This window comes from Oncorhynchus tshawytscha, unplaced genomic scaffold (genome assembly GCF_018296145.1).
Source record: "Oncorhynchus tshawytscha isolate Ot180627B unplaced genomic scaffold, Otsh_v2.0 Un_contig_11303_pilon_pilon, whole genome shotgun sequence".
NCBI classification, from domain to species: domain Eukaryota; kingdom Metazoa; phylum Chordata; class Actinopteri; order Salmoniformes; family Salmonidae; genus Oncorhynchus; species Oncorhynchus tshawytscha.
In genome coordinates, this window is record NW_024608042.1 from 12021 (window position 1) to 40000 (window position 27980).

General features: G+C 47.1%; 1 protein-coding gene across 1 annotated transcript in view; it reads left to right on the forward strand.

Moving 5' to 3' along the window:
* Positions 1-27980, forward strand: part of LOC112218050 (death-associated protein kinase 3) — a gene marked incomplete at its 5' end in the record, with an annotated part of 37614 nt that overhangs the window by 9625 nt on the left and 9 nt on the right. The window contains 5 exon segments of the mRNA XM_042312807.1: positions 5836-5965; positions 20428-20503; positions 21224-21376; positions 23894-23939; positions 26395-27980. The exon segment at positions 26395-27980 is cut by the window's right edge and continues 9 nt beyond it. Of these exon segments, the coding sequence (XP_042168741.1) occupies positions 5836-5965; positions 20428-20503; positions 21224-21376; positions 23894-23939; positions 26395-27111 (1122 nt within the window).

Here is a 27980-nt window from a genome sequence, read left to right on the forward strand (position 1 = left end):
AGGAGGAGACGAAAGAGACAGGGGAGAGGGAGGAGGAGACGAAAGAGACAGGGGAGAGGGAGGAGGAGACAAAAGAGACGGAGAGGGAGGAGGAGATGAAAGAGACAGGGGAGAGGGAGGAGGAGGAGGGAGAGGGAAGAGACAGGGGAGAGGGAGGAGGAGACGAAAGAGACAGGGGAGAGGGAGGAGGAGACAAAAGGGGAGACGGGAGAGGGAGGAGGAGACGAAAGAGACAGGGGAGAGGGAGGAGGAGAGGAAAGAGACAGGGGAAAGGGAGGAGGAGACAGGGGAGACGGGAGAGGAGGAGGAGACGAAAGAGACGGGAGGAGGAGGAGACGAAAGAGACAGGGGAGAGGCAGGAGGAGACGAAAGAGACAGGGGAGAGGGAGGAGGAGACGAAAGAGACAGGGGAGAGGGAGGAGGAGATGAAAGAGACAGGGGAGAGGGAGGAGGAGACGAAAGAGACAGGGGAGAGGGAGGAGGAGATGAAAGAGACAAGGGAGAGGGAGGAGGAGACGGAAAGAGACAGGGGAGAGGGAGGAGGAGACGAAAGAGACAGGGGAGAGGGAGGAGGAGACAAAAGAGACGGGAGAGGAGGAGGAGACAAAAGAGACAGGGGAGAGGGAGGAGGAGACGAAAGAGACAGGGGAGAGGGAGGAGGAGACAGGGGAGAGGGAGGAGGAGACAGGGAGAGGGAGGAGAAGACGAAAGAGACAGGGGAGAGGGAGGAGGAGACAGGGAGACAGGGGAGAGGAGGAGGAGAGGAAAGAGACAGGGGAGAGGGAGGAGGAGACGAAAGAGACAGGGGAGAGGGAGGAGGAGACAGGGGAGACGGGAGAGGGAGGAGGAGACGAAAGAGACGGGAGAGGGAGGAGGAGACGGAAGAGACAGGGGAGAGGGAGGAGGAGATGAAAGAGACAGGGGAGAGGCAGGAGGAGATGAAAGAGACAGGGGAGAGGGAGGAGGAGACGAAAGAGACAGGGGAGAGGGAGGAGGAGACATGGGAGAGGGAGGAGGAGACAGGGGAGAGGGGAGAGGGAGGAGGAGACGAAAGAGACAGGGAGAGGGAGGTGGAGATAGGGGAGACGGGAGAGGGAGGAGGAGACGAAAGAGACAGGGAGAGGGAGGAGGAGACGGAAGAGACAGGGAGAGGGAGGAGGAGATGAAAGAGACAGGAGAGGCAGGAGGAGATGAAAGAGACAGGGGAGAGGGAGGAGGACACGAAAGAGACAGGAGAGGGAGGAGGAGACGAAAGAGACGGGAGAGGGAGGAGGAGACATGGGAGAGGGAGGAGGAGACAGGGGAGACGGGAGAGGGAGGAGGAGACGAAAGAGACAGGGAGAGGGAGGTGGAGATAGGGAGACGGGAGAGGGAGGAGGAGACGAAAGAGACAGGGGAGAGGGAGGAGGAGACGGAAGAGACAGGGGAGAGGGAGGAGGAGATGAAAGAGACAGGGGAGAGGCAGGAGGAGATGAAAGAGACAGGGGAGAGGGAGGAGGACACGAAAGAGACAGGAGAGGGAGGAGGAGACGAAAGAGACAGGGGAGGAGGGAGGAGGAGACATGGGAGAGGGAGGAGGAGACAGGGGAGACGGGAGAGGGAGGAGGAGACGAAAGAGACAGGGAGAGGGAGGTGGAGATAGGGGAGAGGGAGAGGGAGGAGGAGAAAAGAGACAGGGGAGAGGGAGGAGGAGACGAAAGAGACAGGGGAAAGGGAGGAGGAGACAGGGGAGACGGGAGAGGGAGGAGGAGACGAAAGAGACGGGAGATGGAGGAGGAGACGAAAGAGACAGGAGAGGCAGGAGGAGACGAAAGAGACAGGGGAGAGGGAGGAGGAGACGAAAGAGACAGGGAGAGAGGGAGGAGGAGATGAAAGAGACAGGGGAGAGGGAGGAGGAGACGAAAGAGACAGGGGAGAGGGAGGAGGAGACGAAAGAGACAGGGAGAGGGAGGAGGAGAGGGGAGGGAGAGGGAGGAGGAGACAGGGGAGACGGGAGAGGGAGGAGGAGACAAAAAGAGACAGGGAGAGGGAGGAGGAGACAAGGGAGACGGGAGAGGAGGAGAGACAAAGAGACAGGGGAGAGGGAGGTGGAGATAGGGGAGACAAAAGAGAGGAGGAGGAGAAAGAGACAGGGGAGAGGGAGGAGGAGACGGAAGAGACAGGGGAGAGGGAGGAGGAGATGAAAGAGACAGGGGAGAGGCAGGAGGAGATGAAAGAGACAGGGAGAGGGAGGAGGACACAAAAGAGACAGGAGAGGGAGGAGGAGACGAAAGAGACGGGAGAGGGAGGAGGAGACATGGGAGAGGGAGGAGGAGACAGGGGAGACGGGAGAGGGAGGAGGAGACGAAAGAGACAGGGAGAGGGAGGTGGAGATAGGGGAGACGGGAGAGGGAGGAGGAGACGAAAGAGACAGGGGAGAGGGAGGAGGAGACAAAAGAGACAGGGGAAAGAGGAGGAGGAGACAAAGAGACGGGAGAGGGAGGAGGAGATGAAAGAGACAGGGAGAGGGAGGAGGAGACGAAAGAGACAGGGGAGAGGGAGGAGGAGACAAAAGAGACAGGGAGAGGGAGGAGGAGACGAAAGAGACAGGGGAGAGGGAGGAGGAGATGAAAGAGACAGGGAGAGGGAGGAGGAGACGAAAGAGACAGGGGAGAGGGAGGAGGAGACGAAAGAGACAAGGGAGAGGGAGGAGGAGACAAAAGAGACAGGGGAGAGGGAGGAGGAGACAAAGAGGAGAGGGAGGAGGAGACGAAAGAGACAGGGAGAGGGAGGTGGAGATAGGGGAGACGGGGAGAGGGAGGAGGAGACGGAAGAGACAGGGAGAGGGAGGAGGAGACGGAAAGACAGGGGGAGGGAGGAGGAGATGAAAGAGACAGGGAGAGGCAGGAGGAGATGAAAGAGACAGGGAGAGGGAGGAGGACACAAAGAGACAGGAGAGGAGGAGGAGGAAAGAGACAGGGAAGGGAGGAGGAGACAGGGAGAGGGAGGAGGAGACAGGGGAGACGGGAGAGGGAGGAGAGACAAAAGAGACAGGGAGAGGGAGGTGGAGACAGGGGAGATAGTGGAGGAGGAGACAAAAGAGACAGGGAGAGGAGGAGGAGACAGGGGAGGGAGGAGAGACAGAAAAAGAGACAGGAGAGGCAGGAGGAGATGAAAGAGACAGGGAGAGGGAGGAGGAGACGAAAGAGACAGGGAGAGGGAGGAGGAGACGAAAGAGACAGGAGAGGCAGGAGGAGACGAAAGAGACAGGGAGAGGGAGGAGGAGACAAAAGAGACAGGGGAGAGGGAGGAGGAGACAAAAGAGACAGGGGAAAGGAGGAGGAGAGAAATAGAGGGATGGAGAGACAAAAGAGACAGGGGAGGGACAGACAAAAGACAGGGAGGGAGAGACAAAAGAGACAGGGGAGGGAGAGACAAAAGAGACAGGGGAGGGAGAGACAAAAGAGAGGGAAGGGAGAGACAAAAGAGAGGGAGGGAGAGACAAAAGAGAGGAGAGGAGAGACAAAAGAGATAGTGGAGGGAGAGACAAAAGAGATAGGGGAGGGAGAGACAAAAAGAGGGGAGGGAGAGACAAAAGAGAGGGGAGGGAGAGACAAAAGAGAGGGGAGGGAGAGACAAAAGAGAGGGAGGGACAGACAAAAAGACAAGAGAGGGAGAGGAGAGACAAAAGAGAGGGGAGGGAGAGACAAAAGAGACATGGGAGGGAGAGACAAAAGAGACATGGGAGGGAGAGACAAAAGACAAGGGGAGGGAGAGACAAAAGAGAGGGGAGGGAGGACAAAAGATAGGTGAGGGAGCGACAAAAGAGAGGGAGGAGAGACAAAAGAGGGAGGGAGAGACAAAATTGAGGAGGGGAGACAAAAGAGAGGGGAGGGAGAGACAAAAGAGGTTGGGAGGGAGTCAAAAGAGACATGGGAGGAGAGACAAAAGAGAGGGAGGGAGAGACAAAAGAGAGGGAGGGACAGACAAAAGAGAGGGAGGGAGAGACAAAAGAGAGGGGAGTGAGAGACAAAAGAGACATGGGAGGGAGAGACAAAAGAGACAAGGGAGGGACCCAGGGAGAGGAAAAGAGGGGAGGGAGAGACAAAAGAAGAGGGAGGGAGAGACAAAAGAGAGGAGAGGTGAGACAAAAAGAGAAGCCCTCTGACAGACTTCTTTCGAAAGAGACAGAGGTTTATCTGAGAGAAAGGGGAGGTTGAGGGAGGTTTAGACGCGTGACATTTGGGATGCAGGCTGTACAGACTGAGGTAAATTGAAGTCCAGGGGTCCATAGGAAGGCTCCTTTACACCACAGCCGGCTGGCAATGCCAAAGTCAGGAACACAGGGTCACGGTGATAGAAGGTCGGAGTGCAACGTTTGACCTTTTGGTTTTGTTTCAAAGGTGTCACCCAGAAGCAGGAAACAGGAGGATCTGAGTAGCCCTGCAGAATAGAACAGGACATCCATTTAATAAGGCTGGACTACTCTTTCAACAGGCTTAATCTGACAGTGCACTTCAGGGTTTCATCCACGTTGGGTTGACAGGGTTTATCTGACGTTGGGGTTGACAGGGTTTATCTGACGTTGGGGTTGACAGGGTTTATCTGACGTTGGGTTGACAGGGTTTATCTGACGTTGGGTTGACAGGGTTTATCTGACGTTGGGTTGACAGGGTTTATCTGATGGGTTGACAGGGTTTATCTGACGTTGGGTTGACAGGGTTTATCTGACGTTGGGTTGACAGGGTTTATCTGACGTTGGGTTGACAGGGTTTATCTGACGTTGGGGTTGACAGGGTTTATCTGACGTTGGGTTGACAGGGTTTATCTGACGTTGGGGTTGACAGGGTTTATCTGACGTTGGGTTGACAGGGTTTATCTGACGTTGGGTTGACAGGGTTTATCTGACGTTGGGTTGACAGGGTTTATCTGACGTTGGGGTTGACAGGGTTTATCTGACGTTGGGTTGACAGGGTTTATCTGACGTTGGGTTGACAGGGTTTATCTGACGTTGGGTTGACAGGGTTTATCTGACGTTGGGGTTGACAGGGTTTATCTGACGTTGGGTTTATCTTGACAGGGTTTATCTGACGTTGGGTTGACAGGGTTTATCTGACGTTGGGTTGACAGGGTTTATCTGACGTTGGGTTGACAGGGTTTATCTGACGTTGGGTTGACAGGGTTTATCTGACGTTGGGTTGACAGGGTTTATCTGACGTTGGGGTTGACAGGGTTTATCTGACGTTGGGTTGACAGGGTTTATCTGACGTTGGGTTGACAGGGTTTATCTGACGTTGGGGTTGACAGGGTTTATCTGACGTTGGGTTGACAGGGTTTATCTGACGTTGGGTTGACAGGGTTTATCTGACAGGGTTTATCTGGCGTTGGGTTTTGACAGGGTTTATCTGGCGTTGGGGTTGACAGGGTTTATCAGGGTTTATCTGACGTTGGGTTGACAGGGTTTATCTGACGTTGGGTTGACAGGGTTTATCTGACGTTGGGTTTATCTGGGTTTATCTGACATTGGGTTTGACAGGGTTTATCTGACGTTGGGTTTGACAGGGTTTATCTGACGTTGGGTTTGACAGGGTTTATCTGATGTTGGGTTTATCTGACGTTGGGTTTGACAGGGTTTATCTGACGTTGGGTTTGACAGGGTTTATCTGACGTTGGGTTGACAGGGTTTATCTGACGTTGGGTTTGACAGGGTTTATCTGACGTTGGGTTTGACAGGGTTTATTTTCTGATCTTTTTTAACCCAAGGAGACAGGAACAGGACTGGAACAAACCCAGTAAACTCAGCACACTAATGATCAGAAATGCAGCAAATCCCTTCACTCTCTTTCTGTTTTTCAGCCTGAAAACATCATGCTGTTGGACAAGAACGTGCCATTGCCAAGGATCAAACTAATCGATTTCGGACTCGCTCACAAAATCGAGGCGGGGGCAGAGTTTAAAAACATTTTTGGGACTCCTGAATTTGTGGGTAAGTTTTAAAAAAAAACGTTTTTCTTTATTTAACTAGGCAAGTCAGTTAAGAACAAATTCTTATTTTCAATGACGGCCTAGGAACAGTGGTTTAACTGCCTGTTCAGGGGCAGAACGACAGATTTCATTCTTGAGACTGACTCACATAAACATGCCATAAGTAGACTACAACACATATGAATATGAATAACTACATTATCAATGTAAAATCAAATGTTAGTCACATGTGCTGAATACAACAGGTGTAGTAGACCTTACAGTGAAATGCTGAATACAACAGGTGTAGTAGACCTTACAGTGAAATGATGAATACAACAGGTGTAGTAGACCTCACAGTGAAATGCTGAATACAACAGGTGTAGTAGACCTGACAGTGAAATTATGAATACAACAGGTGTAGTAGACCTTACAGTGAAATGATGAATACAACAGGTGTAGTAGACCTTACAGTGAAATGCTGAATACAACAGGTGTAGTAGACCTGACAGTGAAATTATGAATACAACAGGTGTAGTAGACCTTACAGTGAAATGATGAATACAACAGGTGTAGTAGAGGTGTAGAATACAACAGGTGTAGTAGACCTTACAGTGAAAATGCTGAATACAACAGGTGTAGTAGACCTTACAGTGAAATGCTGAATACAACAGGTGTAGTAGACCTACAGTGAAATGCTGAATACAACAGGTGTAGTAGAACAGTGAAATGCTGAATACAACAGGTGTAGTAGACCTTACAGTGAAATGCTGAATACAACAGGTGTAGTAGACCTTACAGTGAAATGCTGAATACAACAGGTGTAGTAGACCTTACAGTGAAATGTTTACTTACAAGCCCTTAACCAACAATGCAGTTCAAGAAATAGAGTTAAGAAGATATTTACGAAATAAACTAAAGTGAAAAATACAATAAAATAACAATACCGAGGCTATATACCGACGTGAGTGATACGAGGTGGTAATCATTTAGACAGGTTGCCTTCAAAGGGACTATGGTGGTCTGCTTGAAACATGTACCAGTCAAATGTTTGGACACACCTACTCATTCAAGGGATTTTCTTTATTTGTACTATTTTCTACATTGCAAAATAATAGTGAAGACATCAAAACTATGAATTAGTACATATTAAATAATTGAGTAACCAAAAAAAGTGTTAAAAAAAATATTTTTTATATTTTAGATTCTTCAAAGTAGCCACCCTTTGCCTTGATTACAGCTTTGTACACTCTTGGCATTCTCTCAACCAGCTTGACCTGGAATGCTTTTCCAACAGTTTTGTAGGAGTTCCCACATATGCTCAGCACTTGTTGGCTGCTTTTCCTTCACTCTGCAGTCCAACTCAGAGCCGGTGTAGTAGGACTCAATCTTAGTCCTGTATTGATGCTTTGCCTGTTTAGCAGGATTTCTTAGGATTAGTGTCCCACTCCTTGAAAGCGGCAACTCTAGCCTTTAGCTCGGTGTGGATGTTGCCTGTAATCCATGGCATCTGGTTGGGATATGTGCGTACGTACGGTCACTGTGGGGACGACGATGCACTTATTGATGAAGCCGGTTACTGAGGTGGTATAATGCCAAGGGATGAATCCTGGAACATATTCCAGTCTGTGCTGCAAAACAGTCCTGTAGCGTAGCATCCACGTCATCTGACCACTTCCGTATTGAGCGAGTCACTGGTACTTCCTGCTTTAGTTTTTGCTAGGTAGCAGGAATCAGGAGGATTGAATTATGGTCGGATTTACCAAATGTAGGGCGAGGGAGAGCTTTGTACAGGTTTCTGTGTGTGGAGGTCTAGAGTTTTTTCCCTCAGGTTGCACGTGACATGCTGGTAGAAATAAGGTAAACGGATTTAAGTTTCCCTGCATTAAAGTCCCCGGCCACTAGGAGCGTCGCTTTTGGATGAGCATTTTCTTGTTTGTTTATGGTCTTACACAGCTCGTTGAGTGGGGTCTTAGTGCCAGCATCGGTTTGTGGTGTTAAATAGACAGCTACGAATAATATAGATGAGAACTCTCTTGGTAGATCTGTGTAGTGTGGTCTACAGCTTATCACGAGGTACTCTACCTCAGGCGAGCATAACCTTGAGACTTCTTTAATGTTAGACAACGCACACCAGCTGTTATTGACAAATAGACCCCCCACAAATAGACCCCGCGCCTCTCGTCTTGCTCTGTCTGGACAAAACCCAGCCAGCTGTTATTAGACCCCCCACCCCCGCGCCTCTCGTCTTGCCCCAAAACCCAGCCAATTGACAAATAGACCCCCACAAATACCCCCCCGCGCCTCTCGTCTTGCTCTGTCTGGCCAAAACCCAGCCAGCTGTATGTTATTCATGTCGTCATTCAGCCACGACTCGGTGAAACATAAGATATTACAGTTCCTAATGTTCCGTTGGTAGGATAATCTTAATCGTAGATCATCCAGTTTATTCTCCAGTGACTGCACGTTGGCCAGTAGAACAGATAGTAGTGGTGGTTTACTCACTCGCCTACGAATTCTCCCAAAGCACCCCGACCTCCGCCCCCTTTTTCTCTGTCTTTTTTTAACGCGAATGATGGGGATTTGAGCCTGGTCTCGAGAAAGCAGTGTATCCTTCGCTTCGGGGACTTGTTAAAGAAAAAAAAATCTTTGTCCAGTTCGAGCTGTTCATGAGACCCTGTGTTGATGTGTCCATGTGTTGATGTGTCCATGTGTCTATGTGTTGATGTGTCCATGTGTCGATGTGTCCATGTGTCCATGTGTTGATGTGTCCATGTGTTGATGTGTCCATGTGTTGATGTGTCCATGTGTCCATGTGTCCATGTGTTGATGTGTCCATGTGTCCATGTGTTGATGTGTCCATGTGTTGATGTGTCCATGTGTTGATGTGTCCATGTGTTGATGTGTCCATGTGTCCATGTGTGTCCATGTGTTGATGTGTTGATGTGTTGATGTGTCCATGTGTTGATGTGTCCATGTGTTGATGTGTTGTCCATGTGTCCATGTGTCCATGTGTCCATGTGTCCATGTGTTGATGTGTCCATGTGTTGATGTGTCCATGTGTTGATGTGTCCATGTGTTGATGTGTCCATGTGTTGATGTGTGTCCATGTGCCCATGTGTCCATGTGTTGATGTGTCCATGTGTTGATGTGTCCATGTGTCCATGTGTTGATGTGTCCATGTGTTGATGTGTCCATGTGTCCATGTGTTGATGTGTCCATGTGTTGATGTGTCCATGTGTTGATGTGTCCATGTGTCCATGTGTTGATGTGTCCATGTGTTGATGTGTCCATGTGTTGATGTGTCCATGTGTCCATGTGTCCATGTCCATGTTGATGTGTCCATGTGTCCATGTGTCCATGTGTTGATGTGTCCATGTGTCCATGTGTCCATGTGTTGATGTGTTGATGTGTCCATGTGTCCATGTGTCCATGTGTCCATGTGTGATGTGTCCATGTGTCCATGTGTCCATGTGTCCATGTGTTGATGTGTTGATGTGTCCATGTGTCCATGTGTCCATGTGTTGATGTGTCCATGTGTTGATGTGTCCATGTGTTGATGTGTGATGTGTCCATGTGTCCATGTGTTGATGTGTCCATGTGTCCATGTGTCCATGTGTTGATGTGTCCATGTGTCCATGTGTTGATGTGTCCATGTGTTGATGTGTCCATGTGTCCATGTGTTGATGTGTCCATGTGTCCATGTGTCCATGTGTCCATGTGTCCATGTGTTGATGTGTCCATGTGTTGATGTGTCCATGTGTTGATGTGTCCATGTGTCCATGTGTTGATGTGTCCATGTGTCCATGTGTCCATGTGTCCATGTGTTGATGTGTCCATGTGTTGATGTGTCCATGTGTCCATGTGTCCATGTGTCCATGTGTCCATGTGTTGATGTGTTGATGTGTCCATGTGTCCATGTGTCCATGTGTTGATGTGTCCATGTGTTGATGTGTCCATGTGTCCATGTGTTGATGTGTGATGTGTCCATGTGTCCATGTGTCCATGTGTTGATGTGTTGATGTGTCCATGTGTCCATGTGTCCATGTGTCCATGTGTCCATGTGTTGATGTGTCCATGTGTCCATGTGTCCATGTGTTGATGTGTCCATGTGTTGATGTGTCCATGTGTCCATGTGTTGATGTGTCCATGTGTTGATGTGTCCATGTGTCCATGTGTTGATGTGTTGATGTGTCCATGTGTTGATGTGTCCATGTGTCCATGTGTTGATGTGTCCATGTGTCCATGTGTCCATGTGTTGATGTGTCCATGTGTTGATGTGTTGATGTGTCCATGTGTTGATGTGTCCATGTGTTGATGTGTCCATGTGTTGATGTGTTGATGTGTTGATGTGTTGATGTGTCCATGTGTCCATGTGTTGATGTGTTGATGTGTCCATGTGTTGATGTGTCCATGTGTCCATGTGTCCATGTGTCCATGTGTTGATGTGTTGATGTGTTGATGTGTCCATGTGTTGATGTGTTGATGTGTCCATGTGTCCATGTGCTGATGTGTTGATGTGTCCATGTGTCCATGTGTCCATGTGTTGATGTGTTGATGTGTCCATGTGTCCATGTGTTGATGTGTCCATGTGTTGATGTGTCCATGTGTTGATGTGTCCATGTGTTGATGTGTCCATGTGTTGATGTGTTGATGTGTCCATGTGTCCATGTGTTGATGTGTCCATGTGTTGATGTGTCCATGTGTCCATGTGTTGATGTGTCCATGTGTTGATGTGTCCATGTGTCCATGTGTTGATGTGTCCATGTGTTGATGTGTCCATGTGTTGATGTGTCCATGTGTCCATGTGTGATGTGTCCATGTGTCCATGTGTTGATGTGTCCATGTGTCCATGTGTTGATGTGTCCATGTGTTGATGTGTCCATGTGTCCATGTGTTGATGTGTCCATGTGTCCATGTGTTGATGTGTTGATGTGTCCATGTGTCCATGTGTTGATGTGTCCATGTGTCCATGTGTTGATGTGTCCATGTGTCCATGTGTCCATGTGTCCATGTGTCCATGTGTCCATGTGTTGATGTGTCCATGTGTCCATGTGTTGATGTGTCCATGTGTGTCCATGTGTTGATGTGTCCATGTGTTGATGTGTCCATGTGTCCATGTGTTGATGTGTCCATGTGTCCATGTGTTGATGTGTTGATGTGTCCATGTGTCCATGTGTTGATGTGTCCATGTGTCCATGTGTTGATGTGTTCCATGTGTCCATGTGTCCATGTGTCCATGTGTCCATGTGTTGATGTGTCCATGTGTCCATGTGTCCATGTGTCCATGTGTCCATGTGTCCATGTGTCCATGTGTTGATGTGTTGATGTGTCCATGTGTTGATGTGTCCATGTGTCCATGTGTTGATGTGTCCATGTGTCCATGTGTCCATGTGTTGATGTGTCCATGTGTTGATGTGTTGATGTGTCCATGTGTTGATGTGTCCATGTGTTGATGTGTCCATGTGTTGATGTGTTGATGTGTCCATGTGTTGATGTGTTGATGTGTCCATGTGTTGATGTGTTGATGTGTCCATGTGTTGATGTGTCCATGTGTCCATGTGTCCATGTGTCCATGTGTTGATGTGTTGATGTGTTGATGTGTCCATGTGTTGATGTGTTGATGTGTCCATGTGTCCATGTGCTGATGTGTTGATGTGTCCATGTGTCCATGTGTCCATGTGTTGATGTGTTGATGTGTCCATGTGTCCATGTGTTGTGTCCATGTGTCCATGTGTCCATGTGTCCATGTGTTGATGTGTCCATGTGTTGATGTGTCCATGTGTTGATGTGTTGATGTGCCCATGTGTCCATGTGTTGATGTGTCCATGTGTTGATGTGTCCATGTGTCCATGTGTTGATGTGTCCATGTGTTGATGTGTCCATGTGTCCATGTGTTGATGTGTCCATGTGTTGATGTGTCCATGTGTTGATGTGTCCATGTGTCCATGTGTTGATGTGTCCATGTGTTGATGTGTCCATGTGTGATGTGTCCATGTGTCCATGTGTTGATGTGTTGATGTGTCCATGTGTCCATGTGTTAATGTGTTGATGTGTCCATGTGTCCATGTGTCCATGTGTTGATGTGTTGATGTGTCCATGTGTCCATGTGTCCATGTGTCCATGTGTTGATGTGTCCATGTGTTGATGTGTCCATGTGTCCATGTGTTGATGTGTTGATGTGTCCATGTGTCCATGTGTTGATGTGTCCATGTGTTGATGTGTCCATGTGTTGATGTGTCCATGTGTCCATGTGTTGATGTGTCCATGTGTCCATGTGTTGATGTGTCCATGTGTTGATGTGTCCATGTGTTCCATGTGTCCATGTGTCCATGTGTTGATGTGTCCATGTGTCCATGTGTTGATGTGTCCATGTGTCCATGTGTTGATGTGTCCATGTGTTGATGTGTCCATGTGTCCATGTGTTGATGTGTCCATGTGTCCATGTGTCCATGTGTTGATGTGTCCATGTGTCCATGTGTCCATGTGTTGATGTGTCCATGTGTTGATGTGTCCATGTGTTGATGTGTCCATGTGTCCATGTGTCCATGTGTTGATGTGTCCATGTGTTGATGTGTCCATGTGTTGTCCATGTGTCCATGTGTCCATGTGTTGATGTGTCCATGTGTCCATGTGTCCATGTGTTGATGTGTCCATGTGTCCATGTGTCCATGTGTGATGTGTCCATGTGTCCATGTGTCCATGTGTCCATGTGTCCATGTGTTGTCCATGTGTCCATGTGTTGATGTGTCCATGTGTCCATGTGTTGATGTGTCCATGTGTCCATGTGTCCATGTGTCCATGTGTTGATGTGTCCATGTGTTGATGTGTCCATGTGTTGATGTGTTGATGTGTCCATGTGTCCATGTGTTGATGTGTCCATGTGTCCATGTGTCCATGTGTTGATGTGTCCATGTGTTGATGTGTCCATGTGTGTGTCCATGTGTCCATGTGTTGATGTGTCCATGTGTCCATGTGTCCATGTGTCCATGTGTCCATGTGTTGATGTGTCCATGTGTTGATGTGTCCATGTGTTGATGTGTCCATGTGTCCATGTGTTGATGTGTCCATGTGTCCATGTGTTGATGTGTCCATGTGTCCATGTGTTGATGTGTCCATGTGTGATGTGTCCATGTGTCCATGTGTCCATGTGTTGATGTGATGTGTCCATGTGTCCATGTGTCCATGTGTTGATGTGTCCATGTGTCCATGTGTCCATGTGTTGATGTGTCCATGTGTCCATGTGTCCATGTGTCCATGTGTTGATGTGTCCATGTGTCCATGTGTCCATGTGTTCCATGTGTCCATGTGTCCATGTGTCCATGTGTCCATGTGTCCATGTGTCCATGTGTCCATGTGTCCATGTGTCCATGTGTCCATGTGTCCATGTGTCCATGTGTCCATGTGTCCATGTGTCCATGTGTTGATGTGTCCATGTGTCCATGTGTCCATGTGTCCATGTGTTGATGTGTTGATGTGTCCATGTGTCCATGTGTCCATGTGTCCATGTGTCCATGTGTCCATGTGTCCATGTGTCCATGTGTTGATGTGTCCATGTGTTGATGTGTTGATGTGTCCATGTGTTGATGTGTCCATGTGTTGATGTGTCCATGTGTTGATGTGTTGATGTGTCCATGTGTTGATGTGTTGATGTGTCCATGTGTTGATGTGTTGATGTGTCCATGTGTTGATGTGTCCATGTGTCCATGTGTCCATGTGTCCATGTGTTGATGTGTTGATGTGTTGATGTGTCCATGTGTTGATGTGTTGATGTGTCCATGTGTCCATGTGTCCTGATGTGTTGATGTGTCCATGTGTCCATGTGTCCATGTGTCCATGTGTTGATGTGTCCATGTGTCCATGTGTTGATGTGTCCATGTGTTGATGTGTCCATGTGTTGATGTGTCCATGTGTTGATGTGTCCATGTGTTGATGTGTTGTGTCCATGTGTCCATGTGTGTCCATGTGTCCATGTGTTGATGTGTCCATGTGTCCATGTGTCCATGTGTCCATGTGTTGATGTGTCCATGTGTCCATGTGTCCATGTGTCCATGTGTTGATGTGTCCATGTGTCCATGTGTCCATGTGTCCATGTGTCCATGTGTTGATGTGTCCATGTGTTGATGTGTCCATGTGTTGATGTGTTGTCCATGTGTCCATGTGTCCATGTGTTGATGTGTTGATGTGTCCATGTGTCCATGTGTCCATGTGTTGATGTGTCCATGTGTCCATGTGTCCATGTGTCCATGTGTTGATGTGTCCATGTGTCCATGTGTCCATGTGTCCATGTGTTGATGTGTCCATGTGTCCATGTGTCCATGTGTCCATGTGTTGATGTGTTGATGTGTCCATGTGTCCATGTGTCCATGTGTCCATGTGTCCATGTGTTGATGTGTCCATGTGTTGATGTGTCCATGTGTCCATGTGTTGATGTGTCCATGTGTCCATGTGTCCATGTGTCCATGTGTTGTCCATGTGTTGATGTGTCCATGTGTTGATGTGTCCATGTGTCCATGTGTGTGTCCATGTGTCCATGTGTCCATGTGTTGATGTGTCCATGTGTCCATGTGTTGATGTGTCCATGTGTTGTCCATGTGTCCATGTGTCCATGTGTTGATGTGTCCATGTGTCCATGTGTTGATGTGTTGATGTGTCCATGTGTCCATGTGTCCATGTGTCCATGTGTTGATGTGTCCATGTGTTGATGTGTCCATGTGTCCATGTGTTGATGTGTTGATGTGTCCATGTGTCCATGTGTCCATGTGTTGATGTGTCCATGTGTCCATGTGTTGATGTGTCCATGTGTCCATGTGTTGATGTGTCCATGTGATGTGTCCATGTGTCCATGTGTCCATGTGTTGATGTGTCCATGTGTTGATGTGTCCATGTGTCCATGTGTTGATGTGTCCATGTGTTGATGTGTCCATGTGTCCATGTGTTGATGTGTTGATGTGTCCATGTGTCCATGTGTCCATGTGTCCATGTGTTGATGTGTCCATGTGTCCATGTGTCCATGTGTTGATGTGTCCATGTGTTGATGTGTCCATGTGTTGATGTGTCCATGTGTTGATGTGTCCATGTGTCCATGTGTCCATGTGTTGATGTGTTGATGTGTCCATGTGTTGATGTGTCCATGTGTCCATGTGTTGATGTGTTGTGTCCATGTGTTGATGTGTCCATGTGTCCATGTGTTGATGTGTCCATGTGTTGATGTGTCCATGTGTTGATGTGTCCATGTGTCCATGTGTTGATGTGTCCATGTGTCCATGTGTCCATGTGTTGATGTGTCCATGTGTTGATGTGTCCATGTGTCCATGTGTCCATGTGTTGATGTGTCCATGTGTCCATGTGTCCATGTGTTGATGTGTTGATGTGTCCATGTGTCCATGTGTTGATGTGTCCATGTGTTGATGTGTTGATGTGTCCATGTGTCCATGTGTCCATGTGTTGATGTGTCCATGTGTTGATGTGTTGATGTGTCCATGTGTCCATGTGTTGATGTGTCCATGTGTCCATGTGTTGATGTGTCCATGTGTTGATGTGTCCATGTGTTGATGTGTCCATGTGTCCATGTGTTGATGTGTCCATGTGTCCATGTGTTGATGTGTCCATGTGTTGATGTGTCCATGTGTCCATGTGTTGATGTGTCCATGTGTCCATGTGTTGATGTGTTGATGTGTCCATGTGTCCATGTGTCCATGTGTTGATGTGTCCATGTGTTGATGTGTCCATGTGTCCATGTGTTGATGTGTTGATGTGTTGATGTGTCCATGTGTCCATGTGTTGATGTGTCCATGTGTCCATGTGTTGATGTGTCCATGTGTCCATGTGTTGATGTGTCCATGTGTTGATGTGTCCATGTGTCCATGTGTCCATGTGTTGATGTGTCCATGTGTCCATGTGTTGATGTGTCCATGTGTTGATGTGTTGATGTGTCCATGTGTCCATGTGTCCATGTGTTGATGTGTTGATGTGTTGATGTGTTGATGTGTCCATGTGTCCATGTGTCCATGTGTCCATGTGTCCATGTGTTGATGTGTCCATGTGTCCATGTGTTGATGTGTTGATGTGTTGATGTGTCCATGTGTCCATGTGTTGATGTGTCCATGTGTCCATGTGTCCATGTGTTGATGTGTTGATGTGTCCATGTGTTGATGTGTCCATGTGTCCATGTGTCCATGTCCATGTGTTGATGTGTTGATGTGTCCATGTGTCCATGTGTCCATGTGTCCATGTGTTGATGTGTCCATGTGTCCATGTGTTGATGTGTTGATGTGTCCATGTGTCCATGTGTTGATGTGTCCATGTGTCCATGTGTCCATGTGTCCATGTGTTGATGTGTTGATGTGTCCATGTGTCCATGTGTCCATGTGTTGATGTGTCCATGTGTCCATGTGTTGATGTGTCCATGTGTCCATGTGTTGATGTGTCCATGTGTTGATGTGTCCATGTGTCCATGTGTCCATGTGTTGATGTGTGTCCATGTGTTGATGTGTCCATGTGTTGATGTGTGATGTGTCCATGTGTCCATGTGTTGATGTGTCCATGTGTTGATGTGTCCATGTGTCCATGTGTTGATGTGTTGATGTGTTGATGTGTCCATGTGTCCATGTGTCCATGTGTTGATGTGTGTCCATGTGTCCATGTGTCCATGTGTCCATGTGTTGATGTGTGATGTGTCCATGTGTTGATGTGTCCATGTGTCCATGTGTCCATGTGTTGATGTGTTGATGTGTTGATGTGTCCATGTGTCCATGTGTCCATGTGTTGATGTGTTGATGTGTTGATGTGTCCATGTGTCCATGTGTTGATGTGTCCATGTGTGTTGTCCATGTGTTGATGTGTCCATGTGTCCATGTGTCCATGTGTTGATGTGTCCATATGTGTCCATGTGTTGATGTGTCCATGTGTGTGTCCATGTGTTGATGTGTCCATGTGTCCATGTGTCCATGTGTCCATGTGTTGATGTGTTGATGTGTCCATGTGTTGATGTGTCCATGTGTCCATGTGTCCATGTGTTGATGTGTCCATGTGTTGATGTGTCCATGTGTCCATGTGTCCATGTGTCCATGTGTCCATGTGTCCATGTGTTGATGTGTCCATGTGTCCATGTGTCCATGTGTCCATGTGTTGATGTGTCCATGTGTCCATGTGTCCATGTGTCCATGTGTCCATGTGTCCATGTGTTGATGTGTCCATGTGTTGATGTGTCCATGTGTTGATGTGTCCATGTGTCCATGTGTTGATGTGTCCATGTGTCCATGTGTTGATGTGTCCATGTGTCCATGTGTCCATGTGTTGATGTGTTGATGTGTCCATGTGTCCATGTGTCCATGTGTTGATGTGTTGATGTGTTGATGTGTCCATGTGTTGATGTGTCCATGTGTTGATGTGTCCATGTGTCCATGTGTTGATGTGTTGATGTGTCCATGTGTCCATGTGTCCATGTGTTGATGTGTCCATGTGTCCATGTGTCCATGTGTCCATGTGTTGATGTGTCCATGTGTTGATGTGTCCATGTGTCCATGTGTTGATGTGTCCATGTGTCCATGTGTCCATGTGTTGATGTGTTGATGTGTTGATGTGTCCATGTGTTGATGTGTCCATGTGTCCATGTGTCCATGTGTCCATGTGTCCATGTGTTGATGTGTTGATGTGTTGATGTGTCCATGTGTCCATGTGTCCATGTGTTGATGTGTTGATGTGTTGATGTGTCCATGTGTCCATGTGTTGATGTGTCCATGTGTTGATGTGTTGATGTGTCCATGTGTCCATGTGTCCATGTGTTGATGTGTCCATATGTCCATGTGTTGATGTGTCCATGTGTTGATGTGTTGATGTGTCCATGTGTCCATGTGTTGATGTGTTGATGTGTCCATGTGTCCATGTGTCCATGTGTTGATGTGTTGATGTGTCCATGTGTTGATGTGTCCATGTGTCCATGTGTCCATGTGTTGATGTGTCCATGTGTTGATGTGTCCATGTGTTGATGTGTCCATGTGTCCATGTGTCCATGTGTTGATGTGTCCATGTGTCCATGTGTCCATGTGTCCATGTGTTGATGTGTCCATGTGTTGATGTGTCCATGTGTTGATGTGTCCATGTGTCCATGTGTTGATGTGTTGATGTGTTGATGTGTCCATGTGTTGATGTGTCCATGTGTCCATGTGTCCATGTGTTGATGTGTTGATGTGTCCATGTGTCCATGTGTCCATGTGTTGATGTGTTGATGTGTCCATGTGTCCATGTGTCCATGTGTTGATGTGTTGATGTGTCCATGTGTCCATGTGTCCATGTGTCCATGTGTTGATGTGTCCATGTGTCCATGTGTCCATGTGTCCATGTGTTGATGTGTCCATGTGTTGATGTGTTGATGTGTCCATGTGTTGATGTGTCCATGTGTCCATGTGTCCATGTGTTGATGTGTCCATTGTCCATGTGTCCATGTGTCCATGTGTCCATGTGTCCATGTGTCCATGTGTCCATGTGTCCATGTGTTGATGTGTCCATGTGTCCATGTGTCCATGTGTTGATGTGTTGATGTGTCCATGTGTTGATGTGTTGATGTGTCCATGTGTTGATGTGTCCATGTGTCCATGTGTCCATGTGTCCATGTGTTGATGTGTTGATGTGTTGATGTGTCCATGTGTGATGTGTCCATGTGTCCATGTGTCCATGTGTCCATGTGTCCATGTGTTGATGTGTTGATGTGTCCATGTGTCCATGTGTCCATGTGTTGATGTGTTGATGTGTCCATGTGTCCATGTGTCCATGTGTCCATGTGTTGATGTGTCCATGTGTTGATGTGTTGATGTGTCCATGTGTCCATGTGTCCATGTGTTGATGTGTCCATATGTCCATGTGTTGTCCATGTGTCCATGTGTTGATGTGTTGATGTGTCCATGTGTCCATGTGTCCATGTGTTGATGTGTTGATGTGTTGATGTGTCCATGTGTCCATGTGTCCATGTGTCCATGTGTTGATGTGTCCATGTGTCCATGTGTTGATGTGTCCATGTGTCCATGTGTCCATGTGTTGATGTGTCCATGTGTTGATGTGTCCATGTGTCCATGTGTCCATGTGTCCATGTGTTGATGTGTCCATGTGTCCATGTGTCCATGTGTCCATGTGTTGATGTGTCCATGTGTCCATGTGTCCATGTGTTGATGTGTTGATGTGTCCATGTGTTGATGTGTCCATGTGTCCATGTGTCCATGTGTCCATGTGTTGATGTGTCCATGTGTCCATGTGTCCATGTGTCCATGTGTTGATGTGTCCATGTGTTGATGTGTCCATGTGTCCATGTGTCCATGTGTCCATGTGTTGATGTGTCCATGTGTTGATGTGTCCATGTGTCCATGTGTCCATGTGTCCATGTGTTGATGTGTCCATGTGTCCATCTGTCCATGTGTCCATGTGTTGATGTGTCCATGTGTCCATGTGTTGATGTGTCCATGTGTCCATGTGTCCATGTGTTGATGTGTTGATGTGTCCATGTGTCCATGTGTTGATGTGTCCATGTGTCCATGTGTTGATGTGTGTGATGTGTCCATGTGTCCATGTGTCCATGTGTCCATGTGTGATGTGTTGATGTGTTGATGTGTCCATGTGTGATGTGTCCATGTGTCCATGTGTCCATGTGTCCATGTGTTGATGTGTTGATGTGTTGATGTGTCCATGTGTCCATGTGTCCATGTGTTGATGTGTTGATGTGTCCATGTGTTGATGTGTCCATGTGTCCATGTGTCCATGTGTCCATGTGTTGATGTGTTGATGTGTTGATGTGTCCATCTGTCCATGTGTCCATGTGTTGATGTGTCCATGTGTCCATGTGTTGATGTGTCCATGTGTCCATGTGTCCATGTGTCCATGTGTTGATGTGTTGATGTGTCCATGTGTCCATGTGTTGATGTGTTGATGTGTCCATGTGTCCATGTGTCCATGTGTTGATGTGTCCATGTGTCCATGTGTCCATGTGTTGATGTGTTGTCCATGTGTCCATGTGTTGATGTGTCCATGTGTCCATGTGTCCATGTGTCCATGTGTTGATGTGTCCATGTGTTGATGTGTCCATGTGTTGATGTGTCCATGTGTCCATGTGTTGATGTGTCCATGTGTTGATGTGTCCATGTGTTGATGTGTTGATGAGACCCTGACAAATCTCAGGTATTAACAGGAAATGCATTGTTTTGATGTAAATACTACTTTCTATCATTCATTCAGTCTTCTAGTGACCTTCTCTCTGTTATGGACACATTCAGTCTTCTAGTGACCTTCTGTCTGAGATAGTGATGCATTTAGTGCAGTGTTCTGCTGATTGCTGATTGGTCAACCTGTCTGTTTCAGCGCCAGAGATAGTGATGCATTTAGTGCAGTGTTCTGCTGATTGCTGATTGGTCAACCTGTCTGTTTCAGCGCCAGAGATAGTGATGCATTTAGTGCAGTGTTCTGCTATTTGCTGATTGGTCAACCTGTCTGTTTCAGCCCCAGAGATAGTGAACTACGAACCGCTGGGACTGGAGGCAGATATGTGGAGTATAGGAGTCATCACCTACATCCTGTGAGTTTAGGTTCATCACGACATGAACCCTTATTAGGAGTCATCACCTACATCCTGTGAGTTTAGGTTCATCACAACATGAACCACACTATACATGAACCCTTATTAGGAGTCATCACCTACATCCTGTGAGTTTAGGTTCATCACAACATGAACCACACTATACATGAACCCTTCTTAGGAGTCATCACCTACATCCTGTGAGTTTAGGTTCATCACGACATGAACCACACTATACATGAACCCTTCTTAGGAGTCATCACCTACATCCTGTGAGTTTAGGTTCATCACGACATGAAGCATGAACCACACTACACATGAACCCTTATTAGGGTTCAACATGAAGCATGAACCACACTATACATGAACCCTTATTAGGCATAAGAAAATACAAAATATAGGCACGATAACCCAACGCGCACCAGTCAAACACATGCGCACATGTACTTACAATAAACATGGGGGAACAGAGGGTTAAATACACAACACATAATGAGGGAAATGAAAACCAGGTGTGTGGGAAAACAAGACAAAACAAATGAAAAAATGGATTGGCGATGGCTAGAAGGCCCGGCGACGTCGACCGCCGAATAGCGCCCGAACAAGGAGAGGCATCGACTTCGGTAGAAGTCGTGACATGTAAACAGGGATGGTGTAGGTGAACACATGTAATGTTCCTCACACTCCTCCTGTTCTGGCCTTGTTGTCGTTGTGTTCCAGGCTGAGTGGAGCGTCTCCCTTCCTGGGAGAGACTAAACAGGACACGCTGGCCAACATCTCAGCCATGAACTACGAGTTTGACGAGGAGTTCTTCTGTAGAACCAGTGAACTGGCCAAAAGCTTCATACGGCAGCTACTGGAGAGAGACAAGATGTAAGGAGGGGTTAGAGGTCATGGGTCAGGGGTCAGCTGGCTAATATGACAGCTACTGGAGAGAGGAGTTTTTCTGTAGAACCAGTGAACTGGCCAAAAGCTTCATACGGCAGCTACTGGAGAGAGACAAGATGTAAGGAGGGGTTAGAGGTCAGGGGTCAGCTGGCTAATATGACAGCTACTGGAGAGAGACAAGATGTAAGGAGGGTTAGAGGTCAGGGGGGGTCAGCTGGCTAATATGACAGCTACTGGAGAGAGACAAGATGTAAGGAGGGATTAGAGGAGGGGTCAGGGGGACAAGATGTAAGGAGGGATTAGAGGTCGGAGGTTAGGGGTCAGCTGGCTAATATGACAGCTACTGGAGAGAGACAAGATGTAAGGAGGGGTTAGAGGTCAGGGGTTAGGGGTTCAGCTGGCTAATATGACAGCTGCTGGAGAGAGACAAGATGTAAGGAGGGGTTAGAGGTCAGGGGTTAGGGGTCAGCTGGCTAATATGACAGCTGCTGGAGAGAGACAAGATGTAAGGAGGGATTAGAGGTCAGGGGTTAGGGGTCAGCTGGCTAATATGACAGCTACTGGAGAGAGGCTAGATGTAAGGAGGGATTAGAGGTCAGGGGTCAGGGTCAGCTAGCTAATATGACAGCTGCTGGAGAGAGACAATATGTAAGGAGGGGTTAGAGGTCAGGGGTTAGGGGTCAGGGTCAGCTGGCTAATATGACAGCTGCTGGAGAGAGACAAGATGTAAGGAGGGATTAGAGGTCGGAGGTTAGGGGTCTGCTGGCTAATATGACAGCTACTGGAGAGAGGCTAGATGTAAGGAGGGATTGGGGGTCGGGGGTTAGGGGTCAGGGTCAGCTGGCTAATATGACAGCTGCTGGAGAGAGACAAGATGTAAGGAGAGATTGGGGGTCGGGGGTTAGGGGTCAGGGTCAGCTGGCTAATATGACAGCTGCTGGAGAGAGACAAGATGTAAGGAGGGATTAGAGGTCAGGGGTTAGGGGTCAGCTGGCTAATATGACAGCTACTGGAGAGAGACAAGATGTAAGGAGAGATTGGAGGTCGGGGGTTAGGGGTCAGGGTCAGCTGGCTAATAACTTCATATGACAACTACTGGAGAGAGACAAGATGTGGGGAGGTGGAAAATAAAAATGAGAGATTTGAAATTGAACTCAGGTGCATCCTGTTTCCATTGATCATCCTTGAGATGTTTCTACAACTTGATTGGAGTCCATCTGTGGTAAATTCAATTGATTGGACATGATTTGGAAAGGCACACGCCTGTCTATATAAGGTCCCACAGTTGACAGTGACTGTCAGAGCAAAAACCAAGCCATGAGGTCGAAGAAATTGTCTGTAGAGCGCCGAGACATGATTGTGTCGAGGCACAGATCTGGGGAAGGGTACCAAAACATTTCTGCAGCATTGAAGGTCCCCAAGAACACAGTGGCCTCCATCATTCTTAAATGGAAGAAGTTTGGAACCACCAATCGGGTGAGAAGGGCATCGATCAGAAAGGTGACCAAGAACCCGATGGTCACTCTGAAGGAGCACCAGAGTTCCTCTGTGGAGATGGGAGAATCTTCCAGAAGGACAACCATCTCTGCAGCATTCCACCATTCAGGCCTTTATGGTAGCCTGGCCAGACAGAAGCCACTCCTCAGTAAAAGGCACATGACAGCCCGCTTGGAGTTTTGCCAAAAGCCACATAAAGACTCTCAGACCATGAGAAACAAGATTCTCTGGTCTGATGAAACCAAGATTGAACTCTGAACGCTAAATGGAAGAAACCTGGCACAATCCCTACGATGAAACATGGTGGTGACAGCATCATGCTGTGGGGATGTTTTTCAGCGGCAGGGACTGTGAGACTAGTCAGGATCAAGGAAAAGATGAAGGGAGCAAAGTACAGAGAGATCCTTGATGAAAACCTGCTCCAGAGCGCTCAGGACCTCGGACTGGGGTGAAGGTTCACCTTCCAACAGGACAACGACCCTAAACACACAGCCAAGACAACGCAGGAGTGGCTTCGGGACAAGTCTCTGAATGTCCTTGACTGACCCAGCCAGAGCCCAGACTTGAACCCGATCGAACATCTCTGGAGAGACCTGAAAATAGCTGTGCAGCGACGCTCCCCAACTAACCTGACAGAGCTTGAAAGGATCTGCAGAGAAGAATGAGAGAAACTCTACAAACGCAGGTGTGCCAAGCATGTAGCGTCATACCCAAGAAGCCTCGAGGCTGTAATCGCTGCCAAAGGAGCTTCAACAAAGTACTGAGTAAAGGGTCTGAATACTTATGTAAATGAGTTATTTCAGCATTTTATTTTTTATAACTTTACAAAAATGTCCAAAAACCAGTTTTTTTTATCCCATTATGGGGTATTGTATTTAGATTGATGAGGGATTTCTTAAAAAAAAAAAACATTTTAGAATAAGGCTGTAAACATAACAAAATGTGGAGAAGGTCATGAGGTGTGAATACTCTACCAAATGCAGTGTAAACATGTTTGTCTTCTAGGAAGAGGTTAACTATTCAAGATGCCCTCAACCATCCCTGGATCAAGGTATATCATTGTCATGTGAAAACAGCATACTATCACGATTGACAGCTTGATGTTAAGACATGCATTGTCGTTTTCTTTTGTGACATAACTTCCTGGATTTTTATCATTTGCATAACCGCGCCTCCTAATTATACTGTGACATGTTCAGGCAGACTCGGATTGGTTTCTTGTTTGTACGGTTTTTACATACTTGGTTTCTGATCATGTAATGTATGTTAAGCTGTTATGGACAGCACCTCCCACTCAGACAATGTAGAATATATAATGACCTGGACAGCACCTCCCACTCAGACAATGTAGAATATATAATGACCTGGACAGCACCTCCCACTCAGACAATGTAGAATATATAATGACCTGGACAGCACCTCCCACTCAGACAATGTAGAATATATAATGACCTGGACAGCACCTCCCACTCAGACAATGTAGAATATATAATGACCTGGACAGCACCTCCCACTCAGACAATGTAGAATATATAATGACCTGGACTGCACCTCCCACTCAGACAATGTAGAATATATAATGACCTGGACAGCACCTCCCACTCAGACAATGTAGAATATATAATGACCTGGACAGCACCTCCCACTCAGACAATGTAGAATATATAATGACCTGGACAGCACCTCCCACTCAGACAATGTAGAATATATAATGACCTGGACTGCACCTCCCACTCAGACAATATAGAATATATAATGACCTGGACTGCACCTCCCACTCAGACAATGTAGAATATATAATGGGCTGGCTAGTCAGATAGAGGGAGCTCTAGTCTGTTAGTTTGAATCAGATGTGTGATTCCATCAGATGAGTTTTTCCTGATAACGTTTGTCCTGCCATGTTTGTGACTCTTAACTTAAATGTGTAACCAGTTGACAAAAGAGCTTGACGTTTGGTGATGGAAAGAATCGAAAGAAGATTAATAACTAACCATGTGACCTGGAGTGTTGCCTGTTGGGTAATATATAACTAACCATGTGACCTGGAGTGTTGCCTGTTGGGTAATATATAACTAACCATGTGACCTGGAGTGTTGCCTGTTGGGTAATATATAACTAACCATGTGACCTGGAGTGTTGCCTGTTGGGTAATAAATAACTAACCATGTCACCTGGAGTGGTGCCTGTTGGGTAATATATAACTAACCATGTGACCTGGAGTGTTGCCTGTTGGGTAATATATAACTAACCATGTGACCTGGAGTGTTGCCTGTTGGGTAATATATAACTAACCATGTGACCTGGAGTGTTGCCTGTTGGGTAATATATAACTAACCATGTGTCGTCGGTGGTTTGGTGATGGAGGCATGTCACCTGGAGTGTTGCCTGTTGGGTAATATATAACTAACCGTACCTCGGTGGTTTGGTGATGGAACCATGTCACCTGGAGTGTTGCCTGTTGGGTAATATATAACTAACCGTGTCACCTCGGTGGTTTGGTGATGGAGGCATGTCACCTGGAGTGTTGCCTGTTGGGTAATATATAACTAACCGTGTCACCTCGGTGGTTTGGTGATGGAGGCATGTCACCTGGAGTGTTGCCTGTTGGGTAATATATAACTAACGGTTGTTTGGTGATGGAACCATGTCACCTGGAGTGTTGCCTGTTGGGTAATATATAACTAAACCATGCATGTCACCTGGAGTGTTGCCTGTTGGGTAATATATAACTAACCATGTGACCTGGAGTGTTGCCTGTTGGGTAATATATAACTAACCATGTGACCTGGAGTGTTGCCTGTTGGGTAATATATAACTAACCATGTGACCTGGAGTGTTGCCTGTTGGGTAATATATAACTAACCGGTGGTTTGGTGATGGAGGCATGTCACCTGGAGTGTTGCCTGTTGGGTAATATATAACTAACCGTGTGACCGGTGGTTTGGTGATGGAGGCATGTCACCTGGAGTGTTGCCTGTTGGGTAATATATAACTAACCGTGTCGTCGGTGGTTTGGTGATGGAGGCATGTCACCTGGAGTGTTGCCTGTTGGGTAATATATAACTAACCGTGTCGTCGGTGGTTTGGTGATGGAGGCATGTCACCTGGAGTGTTGCCTGTTGGGTAATATATAACTAACCGTGTCGTCGGTTGTTTGGTGATGGAGGCATGTCACCTGGAGTGTTGCCTGTTGGGTAATATATAACTAACCGTGTCGTCGGTGGTTTGGTGATGGAGGCATGTCACCTGGAGTGTTGCCTGTTGGGTAATATATAACTAACCGTGTCGTCGGTGGTTTGGTGATGGAGGCATGTCACCTGGAGTGTTGCCTGTTGGGTAATATATAACTAACCGTGTCGTCGGTGGTTTGGTGATGGAGGCATGTCACCTCTGGCTTTATATTCCATTGCTGTACAGAACATCATCAATGCATGGCATGCAGTGCCATTTAGTGACTTCCAGCTCAGTAACCCTCCGTCTATCGTCCTCATCTCTCGTGTCTGAAGTCTAATGAGTACAAGGAGGAGACTCCCATCACCAAGACCCCGGACCAGACCAAGACCCCGGACCAGACCAAGACCCCTAAGAAGCGCGAGCGCCGTCAGCTAAAGACCAAACGTCTCAAGGAGTACACCATGAAGTCCCATTCCTCCATGCCCCCCAACAACACCTACGTCAACTTCGAACGCTTCGTCCAGGTAGTGGAGGACATCAGCCGGATGGAGGGCTCCTTCACTGGGCTAGCCTCGGCCCACGACTCCCTGCAGGAGGACATCGACGCCTTGGTCTCCGTCTACAACCACAAGGAGTCCTGGTACAAGGAGGAGAGCGAGGGGGTCCGTCACCAGCTGTCTCAGATCCGCTACGAGTTCCGTAAAGTGGAGGCGATGAAGAGGAGCCTGCAGGATGAGATGAAGGTGGTGGACGTCAGCGTCAGTGACGTTAGCGCCCGCTACCAGGAGAGGAAGAGACACTTTGACGCCCTGAGACAGGAGCTGAGCGACGAGCTGAAGTGGGTGCAGGAGGTGGTGGGGTCGTTAGGGGTCACGGGCGGGGTCGCGGACGGGGTCGGAGGAGGAGGGGGCTACCTCAGCTGTAACTTCTCCACTGTGTTTAATAATGACGTGAATGAAGCACTGAAGGAAATGCTGAACAGAAGCTGTGGAGGAGATCTGCTGTCTGGGATCAGCCTGAACCTCACTGAGTCTGGACTGAAGAGATAGTATAGCATAGTATAGTACAGTAGAGTATCAACCTGGACCTGACTGCGTCGGTATAATATAGTAGTACAGTATAGTAGTATAGTAGAGTATCCTATAGTAGTAGAGTATCGTAGAGTATAGTATAGTATAGTAGTATAGTAGAGTATCAACCTGAGACTGGACAGTATATTATAGTACAGTATAGTACAATATGGTATGGTATAGTACAGTATGGTATAGTACAGTATAGTATAGTAGTAGAGTATAGTATAGTAGTAGAGTATAGTATAGTAGTACAGTAGAGTATCCACATGGACCTGACTGTGTCTGGACAGTAGAGTAGAGTATAGTATAGTAGTAGAGTATAGTATAGTAGTACAGTAGAGTATCCACATGGACCTGACTGTGTCTGGACAGTAGAGTACAGTATAGTACAATAGAGTATCAACCTGGACCTGACTCAGTCTGGATAGTATAGTATAGTACAGTATGGTATAGTACAGTATAGTATAGTAGTAGAGTATAGTATAGTAATACAGTAGAGTATCCACATGGACCTGACTGTGTCTGGACAGTAGAGTAGAGTACAGTATAGTACAATAGAGTATCAACCTGGACCTGACTCAGTCTGGATAGGATAGTATAGTACAGTATGTTATAGTACAGTATAGTATAGTAGTAGAGTATAGTATAGTATAGTATAGTAGTACAGTATAGTACAATAGAGTATCGACCTGGACCTGACTGTGTCTGGATAGGATAGTATAGTATAGTATAGTATAGTATAGTATAGTATAGTATAGTATAGTATAGTATAGTAGTACAGTAGAGTATCAACCTGGACCTGACTCAGTCTGGATAGGATAGTATTGTACAGTATAGTATAGTAC